This window comes from Natrix helvetica (assembly GCF_964273705.1).
Source record: "Natrix helvetica genome assembly, chromosome: W".
Taxonomy (NCBI): Eukaryota; Metazoa; Chordata; class Lepidosauria; order Squamata; family Natricidae; genus Natrix; species Natrix helvetica.
Window position 1 is genome coordinate 86,394,187 of NC_138555.1, and position 11,863 is coordinate 86,406,049.

General features: G+C 61.3%; 2 protein-coding genes across 3 annotated transcripts; one reads left to right on the forward strand and one right to left on the reverse strand.

The window, feature by feature from the left end:
• Positions 1–203: 203 nt before the first annotated feature.
• LOC309400867 (acetylcholine receptor subunit epsilon-like) lies at positions 204–4,516 on the reverse strand. Its single transcript, XM_081969585.1, has 12 exons — positions 4,198–4,516; positions 3,975–4,114; positions 3,811–3,855; positions 3,482–3,585; positions 3,249–3,404; positions 3,024–3,127; positions 2,703–2,903; positions 2,482–2,596; positions 2,282–2,396; positions 1,221–1,422; positions 656–786; positions 204–556 (listed from the first exon to the last, which is right to left on the reverse strand). Exons 1-12 carry the CDS (start codon positions 4,397–4,399, stop codon positions 410–412), a joined length of 1,662 nt encoding a protein of 553 aa, XP_081825711.1. The 5' UTR covers positions 4,400–4,516; the 3' UTR covers positions 204–409.
• Positions 2,566–11,635, forward strand: LOC309400866 (uncharacterized protein). Of its 2 annotated transcripts, none has more exons than XM_081969584.1 (2): positions 2,566–2,618; positions 8,316–11,635. In XM_081969584.1, exon 2 carries the CDS (start codon positions 8,316–8,318, stop codon positions 10,338–10,340), a length of 2,025 nt encoding a protein of 674 aa, XP_081825710.1. In that variant the 5' UTR covers positions 2,566–2,618; the 3' UTR covers positions 10,341–11,635. The 2 variants fall into 2 exon arrangements, with proteins under 2 accessions (XP_081825710.1, XP_081825709.1); XM_081969583.1 differs by lacking the exon at positions 2,566–2,618 and adding an exon at positions 5,533–5,664.
• Positions 11,636–11,863: the final 228 nt, after the last annotated feature.

Genomic DNA, 11,863 nt, shown 5'->3' on the forward strand with positions numbered 1-11,863 from the left:
GGGTCAGGGAGGGGGGAGGTTGCTCCACAGAGGAAGATGGAAGCCCACCCCCCCTGCAGACTCTGTCTGGGCTGAGCAACCAGGTGCGAGAGACCCTCGAGGTGGAGGTGAGGAGCCCCCCAAAGTCCTTTGGCCAGAGCCAGTGCAGAGAAACCCCAGAGGTGCCGGGGGGGGGGGGGTGAGAGAAGGAGAGAGAGAGAAAGAAGGGCTGAAAGCTTTTATTCAGAAGAAGCAGGCTGGCTGGTTGGTGCCCACACGCGTGTGCAAGCTTTGGGGCGGCGCAGAGCCCTTCATCCCTGAGCAGGAGGGGCTGCTGCTGACCCCCGGGTGCCACAGGGGCTGGGAAGGAGAGGGGGGGGTTGGGGCTCCTTTCCATGGCTGTCTGGAGGCTGCAGAGGAGCCCCTCCCCCTACTGGGCCGGGAAGGGGTCCTCGGGGGCCGCGTTGAGGTGCCCCATGGAGAAGATGGCCAGGGTGCCGAGGGTGAAGAGCAGCATGGCCAGCCAGAAGCAGAGCTTGTCGATCATCTGCCCAATCAGCATCCAGTTCTCGATCTCCTGGGAGGGGGCAGGGGGGCAGTGGGTTAATGGGGTGGGGGACGGGGGGGGGCAGTGGGGAGGCAGCTCCTCTTCGATTGGCCCCGGGGGCTGACTCACCGCCCCGTCCCTCTTCTGCTCCCTGGTGCTCTTGCTGATGAAGTTGCAGGCGTCCACGCACTCCTTGATGTCCGGGGCCAGGCGGGAGAGGTTCTTGTACAGCATGCTGGTCATCTGCACGTCCAGCCCATCTGGGGGGGCGGGGGAGATGGGGGAATGAAGGCAGTGCAAAGCCTCCGTCTCTCTCGCATGCAGAGCTTTTCTGGAGCGTGTTGGGCGCTCCTTCCAAGGGGGCATTTCTGCCCACCCCCTGTTGGGCCGGGGGCCTAGCGAGTGAGGAGCCAAGGCGGCATTCACAGCCAAAAGGGTGGCAGCTTTGGGCAAAGTCAAAGGCCTCTGGCCTAAACGGAGCCTTGCCCGCTGCCCCCACCCCCGTCAAGTGTACGATTTCAAGGGCCTGGAGGGCATCGGGTGTCCTCTCCGGAATGGGGAGACCGGCTGCCTTGCCAGGGCAGCGCAGGGCAAGGACGTCTGTCCTTGGGGAGTCAGCTGGCAGCCAGGCAGGTGGGAAGCGAGACATCCAGAGGAGCTCCCTTTGCCTGCCGCCCCTCCCCTAGTCCCGCACCGTAATGGGGCACCCTCTGCAGCCCGTGGCGCTGGCCCTGGTGCTCAAAGAGGACCTCGCTCCGAGCTTTCTTCAGGATGTACTCCTCGGCCTTGACCAAGATGGAGAAGGAGCGCCGAGGGCCAGGGGCGCCCTGGGACTCGTCCTCGTCTGCGGGACCGATGGTGGAGCCCAGGTAGTGCGGGAGGATCTTGAGGAAGAGCTGAGGGCGGAGAGCAGGAGGAAGGGGTGATCAAGTGTGCCCAGGCCTCTCTCCCCCTCTGCCCAGTGCCACCCTCTCCGAGCCCATTTCCCTCAACGGCCCAAAGCAGCTCCCCATTGAAAATGCACTCCAGGCCCCGATCCAGTGCCTCCAGAGGGATGTCCTGTGTGCCAGCGGCCTGCTCCCTCTGCCGTTGCTGGTGGCTGCCCTGCGGGTGAAGCCCAAGGAGAGGCTGGTGGGACTGAAGCTGCTACTGGCGCTGAAATTCCTATCTTCCATGTGTTTCTGTGGTCAGCAGCTGCAGTGCTTGGTGTGCAGGAGGCCCAAAATATTTGCAGGAGGGGTCAGGGGGCCGAAGGAAGCTGCACCTGCAGGGGAATTGTTTGAGGGCAGAGGGGGAAATGGGGGGAGGGGCTGCCTCTTATACTGAGAGGGCAAAACGAAGTGGTTGAATGGGTCGAAAGGCTTTCCTCTCGGGCTCCTCTCTTCGCCTTGCCTTTGGGCCCCTTCCTCCCTGCCCTCTGGGAGGGACCCTGTGATTGGGGAGGGGGCGCTGGCAGAGTTCCCCCCCCTTCAGCCCCAGATTTCCTGATGAGCTGGCTGAGAGGCGGCCAACTGTGGCCCCTTGAAGATGTTGGCTCAGCCCCCAGAAGCCCCGTCGCTGGCTGAAGTCCTTTGGCCCTGGAGGCTGGCTCTACGTTCTGGCCAAGTCCTCTCAAGGGGCCCCAGGTGCCACCCCGGAGTCTCCCCCTCTTCCGCCGTCTGCCATGAGGGCTCCTCCGGCATCCCTCGGCCGTCTCTGGACATCGCGCCTGCCTTCAGCCAAGCCCCCCGCATCCCTTTCTGCCCCCCTCCTCACATGCTTGAGCCTGGGGGAGAGGAGGTGGGTGCTGGGGCTGCGCAGGGAGACGTTCAGCACCAGGATGCAGTTGGTGACGATCAGGGTGGCCACCGTCATCACGAAGAGCAGGTACCTGGCAGCGGCAGGAGGAGAAGGGCAGCGGGTGGGCAGAGCTGCTTCTCGGGGCTTCCCCACCCCACAGGCTGGCAGCCACTCACTTGCCAATCAGGGGGACGCTGAGGGACGTTGCGGGCACCTTCTGGGCAATCAGGAAGAGGAAGACCGTCTGGGCCAGCAGGACCGAGATGCTGACCGTGCACTTCTGCCCTCCAGCTGCCAGGCAGGAATCTCATGGGTGAGAGCAGCGAGGCCTCCCGGGGCCCTTCCCTCTCCCCACAACCCAGCAGCCCCCTTCCCACTCTGAGGGCCCCCAGCTCACCCTGGGCGGGCAGGAAGTAGACAAGGACCACGAGGGAGGAGATTAGCACGCAGGGAACGATGATGTTGATGACGTAGAAGAGTGGCTTGCGCTGGATGATGAGGAAGTAGTGGATCTCGGAGAAGCCCGGTGCCTCCAGACCAGCCACGGGGGCCAGGACCCGGCGGGCCGGGCGGTTCTTGATGGCCCACTCCCCGTTCTCTGAAACAGAGCATTGCAGCTGGCAGCTCTCCACTGGGCTGCCCAGAGCCCCCCCCCCCCGAGGCCTTGCGGGCCAAGGAGCACCCCACACGGCGGCCTCGGCCCATGCCCCCCAGCTACCTGTGAAGGCCTTGTCGTCAATGAGGACCCCCTCCGCCAGCTTCTTGGTGTCATCGTCTATGCCGTACTGCAGCTCGACCTCCTGGGCATTGTGGGTTTTCGACCTGGAGGGAGGGAAGAGCAGGAGGCCGGGGGAAGGCCCCCCCCTCTCCTTCAGCAACCCCCGAAGCACAGCAAGGAGTCCCAGGTGCCCCCCTGCCCAGAGTCCCGGGGGCCCCGACCCACCGGAAGACGAGGGAGCAGTTCTGCCAGTCGAAAGGGAAGAAGGTGACGTCGATGGGGCAGGAGCTGCGGAAGATGGCGGGGGGCAGCCAGTACATGTTCCCTCCAGGGTAGATCAGGACGTTGGCGGAATAGGCCACCTCAAAGTTTCCATCAATGCTGGTGGGGGAAAGGGGGGGGTATTAGGAGGAGGAAGGCACCTCCCTTCGGCAGCCCCCCATGGGGCCCCCACTCACTTGTTCTCCAGGACGATGTCCGGCAGCCACACCCGGTCAGCTGGGACCCGCAGGCTGTTGCCATACTCCTCGCTGCTGAAGTTCAGCCGATAGTCCACCCATTCCTGAGGCCGGGAGGGCAAAGAGGTGGAGGTGACCCTCTCGCGGCAGTACAGGCCCCCCCACATGAGCCCACTGCCAAGTGGATGGAGCTGAAGTCCAGCCTCGGCTGCTGCCCCAGGAGCCTGGAAGGTCAAAGGCCAGGGCTGCCGAGGTGGGAGATGAACCCCCCCCCCGAAGGGTGGCCAGTGGAGATCCAGGATGGGGCACTCCCCCTGGGTGGTCCTTGCCTGAGTGATCCAGACATTGGTGGTCAGCGTCTCTTCTTTGGCATTCTGGAGGGAGGGAGGGAAGGAAGGAAGGAAGGAAGACTCCTTTCACTGCTCCTCAACTCCCTTGAAGCCCCCGTGTCTCCCCTTCCCTCTGGGGGGAGGGGGAGAAAAGGCCCCCCTACCAGTGAGATGAGGTTGGTGAGGGTCAGCTTTAAGGAGACCTGGAGTACTTCGCCCACCCTCTGGACCGGCCACCGGGACTTGTCGTAGTTGGCAAAAAGGCGGTTGAAGAGCTCGAGTTCCTTGTTACCCTCTGGGGACCCTGTAGGGGAAGGGGGGGAAGGATGAGACCCCAGGGAGCAGCCCCACCCCCACCCCACAGACCCAGTGTTGCCCACTGCTTACCAAGGGCCATCCAGCCAAGCAGGAGCCCCAGGCAGAAGCCCCGGGCCAGGCTGCCCACCGCCTGCATGGCCAGTCTGAGAGACGCTTTGTGGAGGAGCAGAGTTATTTTGAGGCTGCTCCTGCCTGGGAGGAGGGGGCACCGGATATCCTCCTCCCCTCCCCAAGCATCAGAGGCATTTGCTTCCCAGGCACCTGTTGGCATATGCTTGGCATCTGTGGCAGAGCAGCTGGGGACAAAGGGCACCAGTGAGCTGGCCTGAAATCCTTGGGGTCCTTTGCTGGGAGTGCCCACAAGCAGGCCCGGAGAGGGGGCAGCTGGCCAAAGGCTCTGCCACCCAATGGCCCATCAGTTCTGGTGAGGTGGGGGGGGGAGGCAGGGGAAAGGGCCAGTGGGAACACATCTGTCCCACTGCATAAAACGGATCCTCTGAATTCCCACAAGACATGGCGACGACCCTTAGAAGAACAACAGGCCCTGCAGGGCCCTTGGAGGCCTGTCCAGTCTCAATCCCCTCTCAGGCAAACGGCTCTCCAGTCCCTTCCTAAACATCTCCAGCCATGGGAACCCCCAACTCCTGGAAGCCATTTGTGGTCCAAGGGGCAGGAGTGGGAGCAGAGGTGGGTTCCTAACGGTTCGGCCAAGCCGGTAGTTGCATGCCAGTCTGGGTCGCAGAACCGGCAACGACCCAGGCTGGCCACGCCCTTAAACCAGTTCCCCGACCCCACCGCTGACATTTTTTTAGTTCTGCACATACGCAGAACTATTTCCATGGAACTGCACATGCAGGCAAAGTGCGCCCACCAGCGAACCAGCAGTAACCCTGGCTAGAACCCAGCCCTGAGTGGGAGGTGGGGAAGCCACTGGGGGAGGGGCTTGGCTTCGTGACCAGCTATGCATATGGATGAAGCCAGCCCTGTCCAGGGGCCAGGATGGAGCTAGGAGGCAGAGGCCACCTGTGCCAAAGAGGGGGAGCAACGTCTCCCCATCCCCCAACTCCCCAGGCCTACTGAGGCCATCAGGCCTGATCCAGAGAGATCCCTTCTGCGTGGTCCGACCCTTTGCCGGATGCCCTGAGCCCCTGCTCGGGGGTGATCTTGTTGCAAGGCATTCCCATGCTGTGCTGGGGGGCAGAGAGATGAAGGGCTGCAACTGGGAAGGCAGATAAAGCCCCATCCTTCCCCCACCGCAGCTGGCCTTATCGGGCTCCTGTGGGGAGAGCAGGATGTGGCACTCACACCACCAGTGACTAAGCAGGGAGAGCCCCCCCCCATCCTTGCGGAGCCCTCCTGCCAGCCGAGCTGCCCCACTCTGGCCTTCCCTCATCTTGGGCAGCACAGCTGAACTGCCTCTTGGAGCCTCAGTGCCAGCAAGTCGGCCCATCGAGGGAAAGTCAGATCCGGCCTGAAGGGACGAGGAGGAGGAGGAGGAGGAGGAGGGCAGCAAACGGAGAACACCTGCCCTGCAAGGTAGGCTGCCTAGAAGAGCGGCAGGCAGTGGGGCAGGTTCATGGAGGCAGAGATCAGCCATGGAAAGGCCGAAGGAGGGTTGAAACACAAACCCAGAAAAGGTCCCCTCAGGGCGGGTGCAGAGCAGGCTGGCTGGAAAGGTTTGGCCTGGGGTGGGCGTGGGGGGCGAGGGGAACTGTGGCCAGGCGGCAACTTTGCCTCTTTGCGCAACTGGACAGGCTGCTGCTCGGAGATTCCCTTGAGGCGGGCAGGAGGGAAAATCCTTTTTGCCAGGGCAAAGGGCAGGCTGGGGCTCCGGCCACCCTTGCTTAAAACCAGGGAGGCTCCGGCTACCCAGCCCTCCCGCCGGGCATCTCCATCTTGCCCACTGGCCTTGGCACCGTCTTCCCTTGGCCCCAAAGCATCTTGCGTAAGCAAATAGTTTAAGTGTCTCCGGAAACACTTAAAACATCCAGGTTGTGGTTGTCCCAAAGGTTTTTTTTTTTTTCCCCAAGAGGCCATTGGACTTCCTGGTTTTTCTTTGCTTCTGATCCAAGAAGCTTCTTCAGCTCTGACTGGATGGTGGGAATGGGAGAGAGACGGTCCTTTGCACCCTTTGAGAGGGTCCTTGAGGCCACTTGGAGGTTCCCCCGTGTCCTCAGGGTCCCCTGAGTGGTGCAAAGGGTGGGGGGTGGAGCCTTCCTGGAACTGCCGAAAGGTCTGCGTTGTAGACTGGAGGTAGGGAGTGGTCAAGCAGAGGCCCAACATGGCCCATATGTGCTCTGGCACCTAAAGTGCTTTCTCGTAGCAGCCGTTTTCCCACTCCCCCTTTCACAGCTTCGGTTGCTGGAGTGCAGGTGAAAAGGGGCGTCGCACCAGAGGAACCCACAACCTCATCCGGCTCCAGTTTTACTTTCCAGGACCCTTGCTGGCAAAGTCCTGGGAATGGTTGTTGTGACGGGGTGGGGGAGTGTTGCCCCCTGGAGGACCTAATGAGCTAATAATCCAGTCAGAGCTGAAGAAGCTTCTTGGATGAGAAGGGAAAGATCTTCAAAGACGAAAGAAAACCCAGAAAGTCCAGTTGCCTCTTGAAAAAACACCTTTGGGGATAAATAGTTTGAAATTCCACTTTGCTGGCCCAGGAAAGATAAAATCAGTGTCAGTTTGCCAGGGGTGTATTTACCTGAAGCTATTCCTCTGAAATATTAAACCACCTCTAACCTGTTCGACCAGGTTGCTAATCTATTAAGATTTCGTATTTAGGGTGAGGACAAATCCCTCCTACTAGATTTGCTTTATTTAAATCACAATCCTCCTGTAAAGATGGGAAGTATGTGGTTCAGATGCAGACCCCAGCCTCACTTTGCAATGTGAGCTCCATCCTGTTTGGGAGCCCTCAGAGAGCAGAAGCCCTTCTTCCATTAGCCTGGGCAATCCTGCCTTCTGATCGCTGTGCCACGACAGCTCTTGGACGTTAGATGTCAGGCTCCGGGTTCAAACTCTTTACAGAAACTGGAGTTTTGCTCCACCTCAGGGACCTTTGCACACCCTGGTGCTACATGGCTTGCAGAAAAGGATGCATGCAACCCACCAGAGGGTTATAATTCTCTACCAGCATCTCTCAACCTCGGCTGCTTGAAGCTGGGTGGGCTTCAACTCTCAGCTGTGCCGGCAGGGGAATTGTGGGAGTTGAAGTCCACCCAGCCTCAAACTGCCAAGGAGGAGAGAGACGCTGTCATCCATAACATTTGATAGACATTGAATGCAGGCCTTCATAATTATGGACCTAATTAGTTATTCAGCCAACTGTTTTGATATCACGGAGGCCTTGGGCCTATTTTTAGCCTTTGCTTTGCTGCATTTCCTGCGTTAAAAGCCACAAGGCATATTTGGAAGGGGTGGAACCAAAGCTGCAGAAGTCTATGAAGTGAGTGTGTTGTCCACGAATTCCCGGCTGAACCCCGAGGCCTCGGCCTGGCCTGAATCCCTTGGATCGGTGCCACCCGTAGAATCTGTTTTGGATAGGTGCCACCCCAAATCGCTCTGCAGTCTTTGTTAAGATGGTCAGGGAGAAGGTGGATTCTGAAGAAAACGCAACTCCGTGGCCAAGAGAGGTCTTGCGTAATCCATCCCTCGCGGTTGAGATGGAGAGTAGCAAGAAGGCCTGGGTCCCCCCTCAGAGGGTCCCCCCCATTGCCTGTAAGGCCAGCTGCCCCCAGACCTTTGCAACAAGGGAGGGGTTGATGGCGCAGACAGAAGCTCCAGGGCTCAGCAACTCCCTGGGTGTCGCCCCTCCTTCCCGAGGGCTTGCAGGGGTCCCCAAATTTCCTGGCACCAGGGACAGGTTGACTACGGGGGGTGGTTTTCTGCATAGGCCAGAACCCACATGTGTGCAGATGAAGCTTTGCTAACAGGATCAGGACCAGTACTGGTCCACAGCCTGGGGAATGGGGACTGCGGCTGTGAAGGATCTTCCCAGGTTGTGGGGAGTCATTCTGCCTGGCTCTTCTCCTCGTGGGCCCCTCCAAGCGGAGGTCAGAGGGATGCAGGGGAAAGCTTCTAGGTCAACCGCTGCAGCCGGTCAGCACAATTCCCAGCCGACCTCTCAACGTGTCCATGTAGCCGTGGCCCGCATGCTTATCTTAGACCCCCTTGTGGCCTCTTTCCCACAGATGCTGCAGGGTCTGCTGGCACCCCTCCTCCTGGCTGCCTGGGTCGCTGTGGTGGCAGCCATGCCTCTCCCCGAGCAGTGCACCTCCGAGATGAACAAGATCGAGGACCTGCTGGAGGTGAGCTGTGTGGAAAAGGGGCTGACCAGCATCCCCGGCGGGCTGCCAGAGGACACGGGCATCCTGCTCCTCGCCTCCAACCAGCTGGCCAAGGTTGCCCTGGCCTCCTTCCAGCACCTGCCTCTGCTGTGGAAGCTGGACCTGTCCAACAACAGCCTGAAAGTCCTAGAGACCGGTGCCACCCTGCCCAAACTTGAGAAGCTGCTTCTGTCCCATAACAGCCTGGAGAGCCTGCCCGCTTTCCTGGGGCTGCCCAACCTGACACACTTGGCATTGGGGCACAACCGGCTCTCCCAGCTGCCCGAGGGGGGCTTCCGTGGCCTGGGGCAGCTGCAGGACCTGGAGTTGCAGGGCAACCAGCTGCAGAGCCTGCCTGGTGGAGCCTTCCACGGCCTGCGGGTGCTGAGGGATCTGGACCTGTCAGACAACCGCCTGGAGGCCCTGCCCCCGCAGCTGCTGGACGGGCTGGAGAAGCTGGCAATTCTGCGGTTGGAGAGGAACCGGCTGGAGCGTGTGCCGCACAACTTCTTCTCGGGCACTGAATATGCCTACATCTACCTGGTGGAGAACCCCTGGCTGTGCGACTGCCGGCTGGACTACCTGCGTGAGTGGATCATGGGTAACGAAATCTACGTGTACACTCGCATGACCGTGGAGGAGGGTGGCTTGGACAAGGAGGTAACGGAGAACGAGCCCCAGAAAGTCCTCTGCCAGGCACCCCCCCAGGTGAAGGGCCAGGCCGTCATGAATTTCACAACCGTCTGCAGGAAACTCGGAGACGAGGACCAGGAGGTGGAAGCCGAGGGAGGCCCTGCGGAGGACAGCTGGGCTCCCTCTCTGATCCCTCCCCCTTCGACGGCCACTGCCCCCCGGACTCCACCATTCCTGGCAGCCTCCAGGCGCTCCTCGCTCAGCCCAAGCACAGCTGTCAGCCCAAGTGGGGCCGCTCTCACAACCACAAGCGGCACTTCAGCGCTTAGTTCTACAATGACACACTGCCCTACCACCAGCAGCCCTCATCCCACCATCGCTCTTCATCCCCTCACCACAACCGCAGCCCTTGCCGCTTTCGGTCTTTCCACCAGTGCTGCCACTGCAGGAAAGTCAACGGCAACTTCTAATGGCCCCATGACGACCCCAGGACCCTCAACCGCCCATGCCCCAACCTCTGGTGTCCCTACCACAATAGCAACCTCTTACAACCCGCTTGCTCTCAGCCCCACTGCCTCAATGCTCACCACCCTGTCTCCCTCGACTGCCCCTCCGCCAACAACCGGAGCCGGGCATCCTCCAAGCACTGCAGCCCTGGTCCCTCCCACCCCCACCCATGTCAAAAGCTCACCCAGGATTTCTGCTCCCCTTTCCACTCACGGGTTTTCTGCCCCCTCTGCCCCCAAGGCCTCTGCCCACTGTCTCTGCCCCGTCCTGCCCGTCAGGGTTCTCGGAGTGGCTGCTCGTCAGGGGTCCAAGGCAGAGTGGCTGGCTGGCTCCTGCTGCCTCCTGCGCCTGGTGCTCTACCTTGCCTACCTAGTGTTGGTGGCCCTGCCGACCCTGGCCCTGCTCTGCTGGCTGGGCTGGCTCTCTCTCGGCTGGGGCCAGCCGGCTGTGCGAGGGGCTCCGGAGTCCTGTCTGGCCCAGCCCCAGCAGTGGCAGGAAGCCTCCCCCAAAGGATGGCAGCTGAAGTTCGCTGAAGCCCCCCCACGTCCCACCTCCGGGCCCCGGATCTACCGTGTCTGCAAGAAGTTCCAAGTGGCCTCTTCCCGCCACGTCACCTGGCTGCTGGTCAGCCTGCCTGGCTCTGGCGGAAAATGGGCCCAGATGCAGGCCAGGCTGTCCTCCTACAGCTTGGACAGAGGGAAGGACACATTGGGGGCCGTGAGGGTGAAATACGCCGCAGCCTCTTTGTAAGGGCCCACCGACCCAGAAGGTCAGAAGCCCCCGATGCCCCTTAAAAGGGGCAGCTTGGCCGGGCTGCTTGCAACCCATGGGGATTCAGTCCATGCAGGGGAGGTGGGGGAGGGGAGGGGCACCCGGTTCTTCTTCCTGGTGATGGATCCAGTCATGTGTCCTGAGTGACAGTTCTGCTCCCACCAATCTTGCAACTGTTCCCAGAACTCCAGTTGTTAGGATGACTGTATTTTTGTGCCATGTTGCCTTGGGCAATCCCAGAGGGGCTCCCTCACCAGGGAGAGGTGGGGGTACACAGGGGTCCCTCTGGAGCTGGGGGGGCTCTGCCGCTCTCTCCTTAGGAGCCCTTCGGTCTTTGCAGACATTCAGGGGCTGGTGAGGAGTTGGGGAGGGTCCATTTTTCCAGCCTCTCCTTGAAGGCCTGGCGGGGGGGGGAGGAATCCCTGCCCCAACTCTGGTGAGGTCACAGTGGTCGTGGGATGCGGTGATTGGGAAAGGACCCTGTACCCCGGCTGGGACTAGGCCCCTCCCCAGACCCCCTCCCAGCTGATGGCTCAGAAGCATCCAAAACTTTTGCTGCCCCTGGCAACCCAAAATCTGCATCCCAGAGAAAAGGGGGGCCAGGGCCTGGTGTGTGCGTGTGGTGTTTTTGCAACATTCCCTTGTCTTCTCCCGATGCCCTGGGGTGAAACTGCCCTGCTATGGCTGCCCACGAGACCCCCATCCTTTTCCCTGGGAGAGGCAACGCACTCAGCCACCAAGGAGGCCCATGGCCTCCCTTCCCCACACCACCTGGCCCTGCCGCCTCGCCCTGAGAGGCCTGGGCAGGAGGTCCACAGCGCCTCCACGCAGGAGACCCCAAAGACACAGGCGCCAACCCCACCTAGAAGTGGAGTCATCGGCTTTGCTGCCACCAGAGGGCGCTAGCCATCCACACAGCCAAGAGACCCCCAAACCAGCAGGCTTTTGAGACTCCTATTGTGTGTGTGTGTGTGTGGGGGGGGGGTTCTTGCATGGGGTGCACAGAAGCCTTCCAAAGGAGGTCAGTGGACACTTCCAGGCCTGCACACTGGGCCTCCTGGAACAGCCACGGGCCTGTGGAAGCCCCCCCACCCCAGCCTGGGGCCCAGAGTGCCAGTCAGGGGTCCAGGGCTTCCCCAAAGCAGTGGGGGGTGGGGAGCAGGATGCGACCCCCTTTGGGCACAGTTGTTGAGGGTAGCGGAAGGGCACAGCCGGGCAAGGTGCGGCCAGGAGGGCTGGGGTGGGGAGGGGGCAACGGGGGCAGGGGTCTCTTCCTCGGCATCCAGTTGGAATAAAAGCAGTTTGCCTCGCAAGACCTGCCTCCATCGGCTTCTTCTCCCCCCCCCCCCCCCCAAAATCAGTCTCTGGGGAGAAAACGCAGCGGCCTCCCTCCCAGGCCAAAGATGGCTGCCGTTCCAGTCAAGGGCCGAGTCTCGGGTCAGCTGGCGTTTGGACCATTGAAAAGGAGCCTCCCTCCTCCCAGCCCCCCCCCACCTGCATCC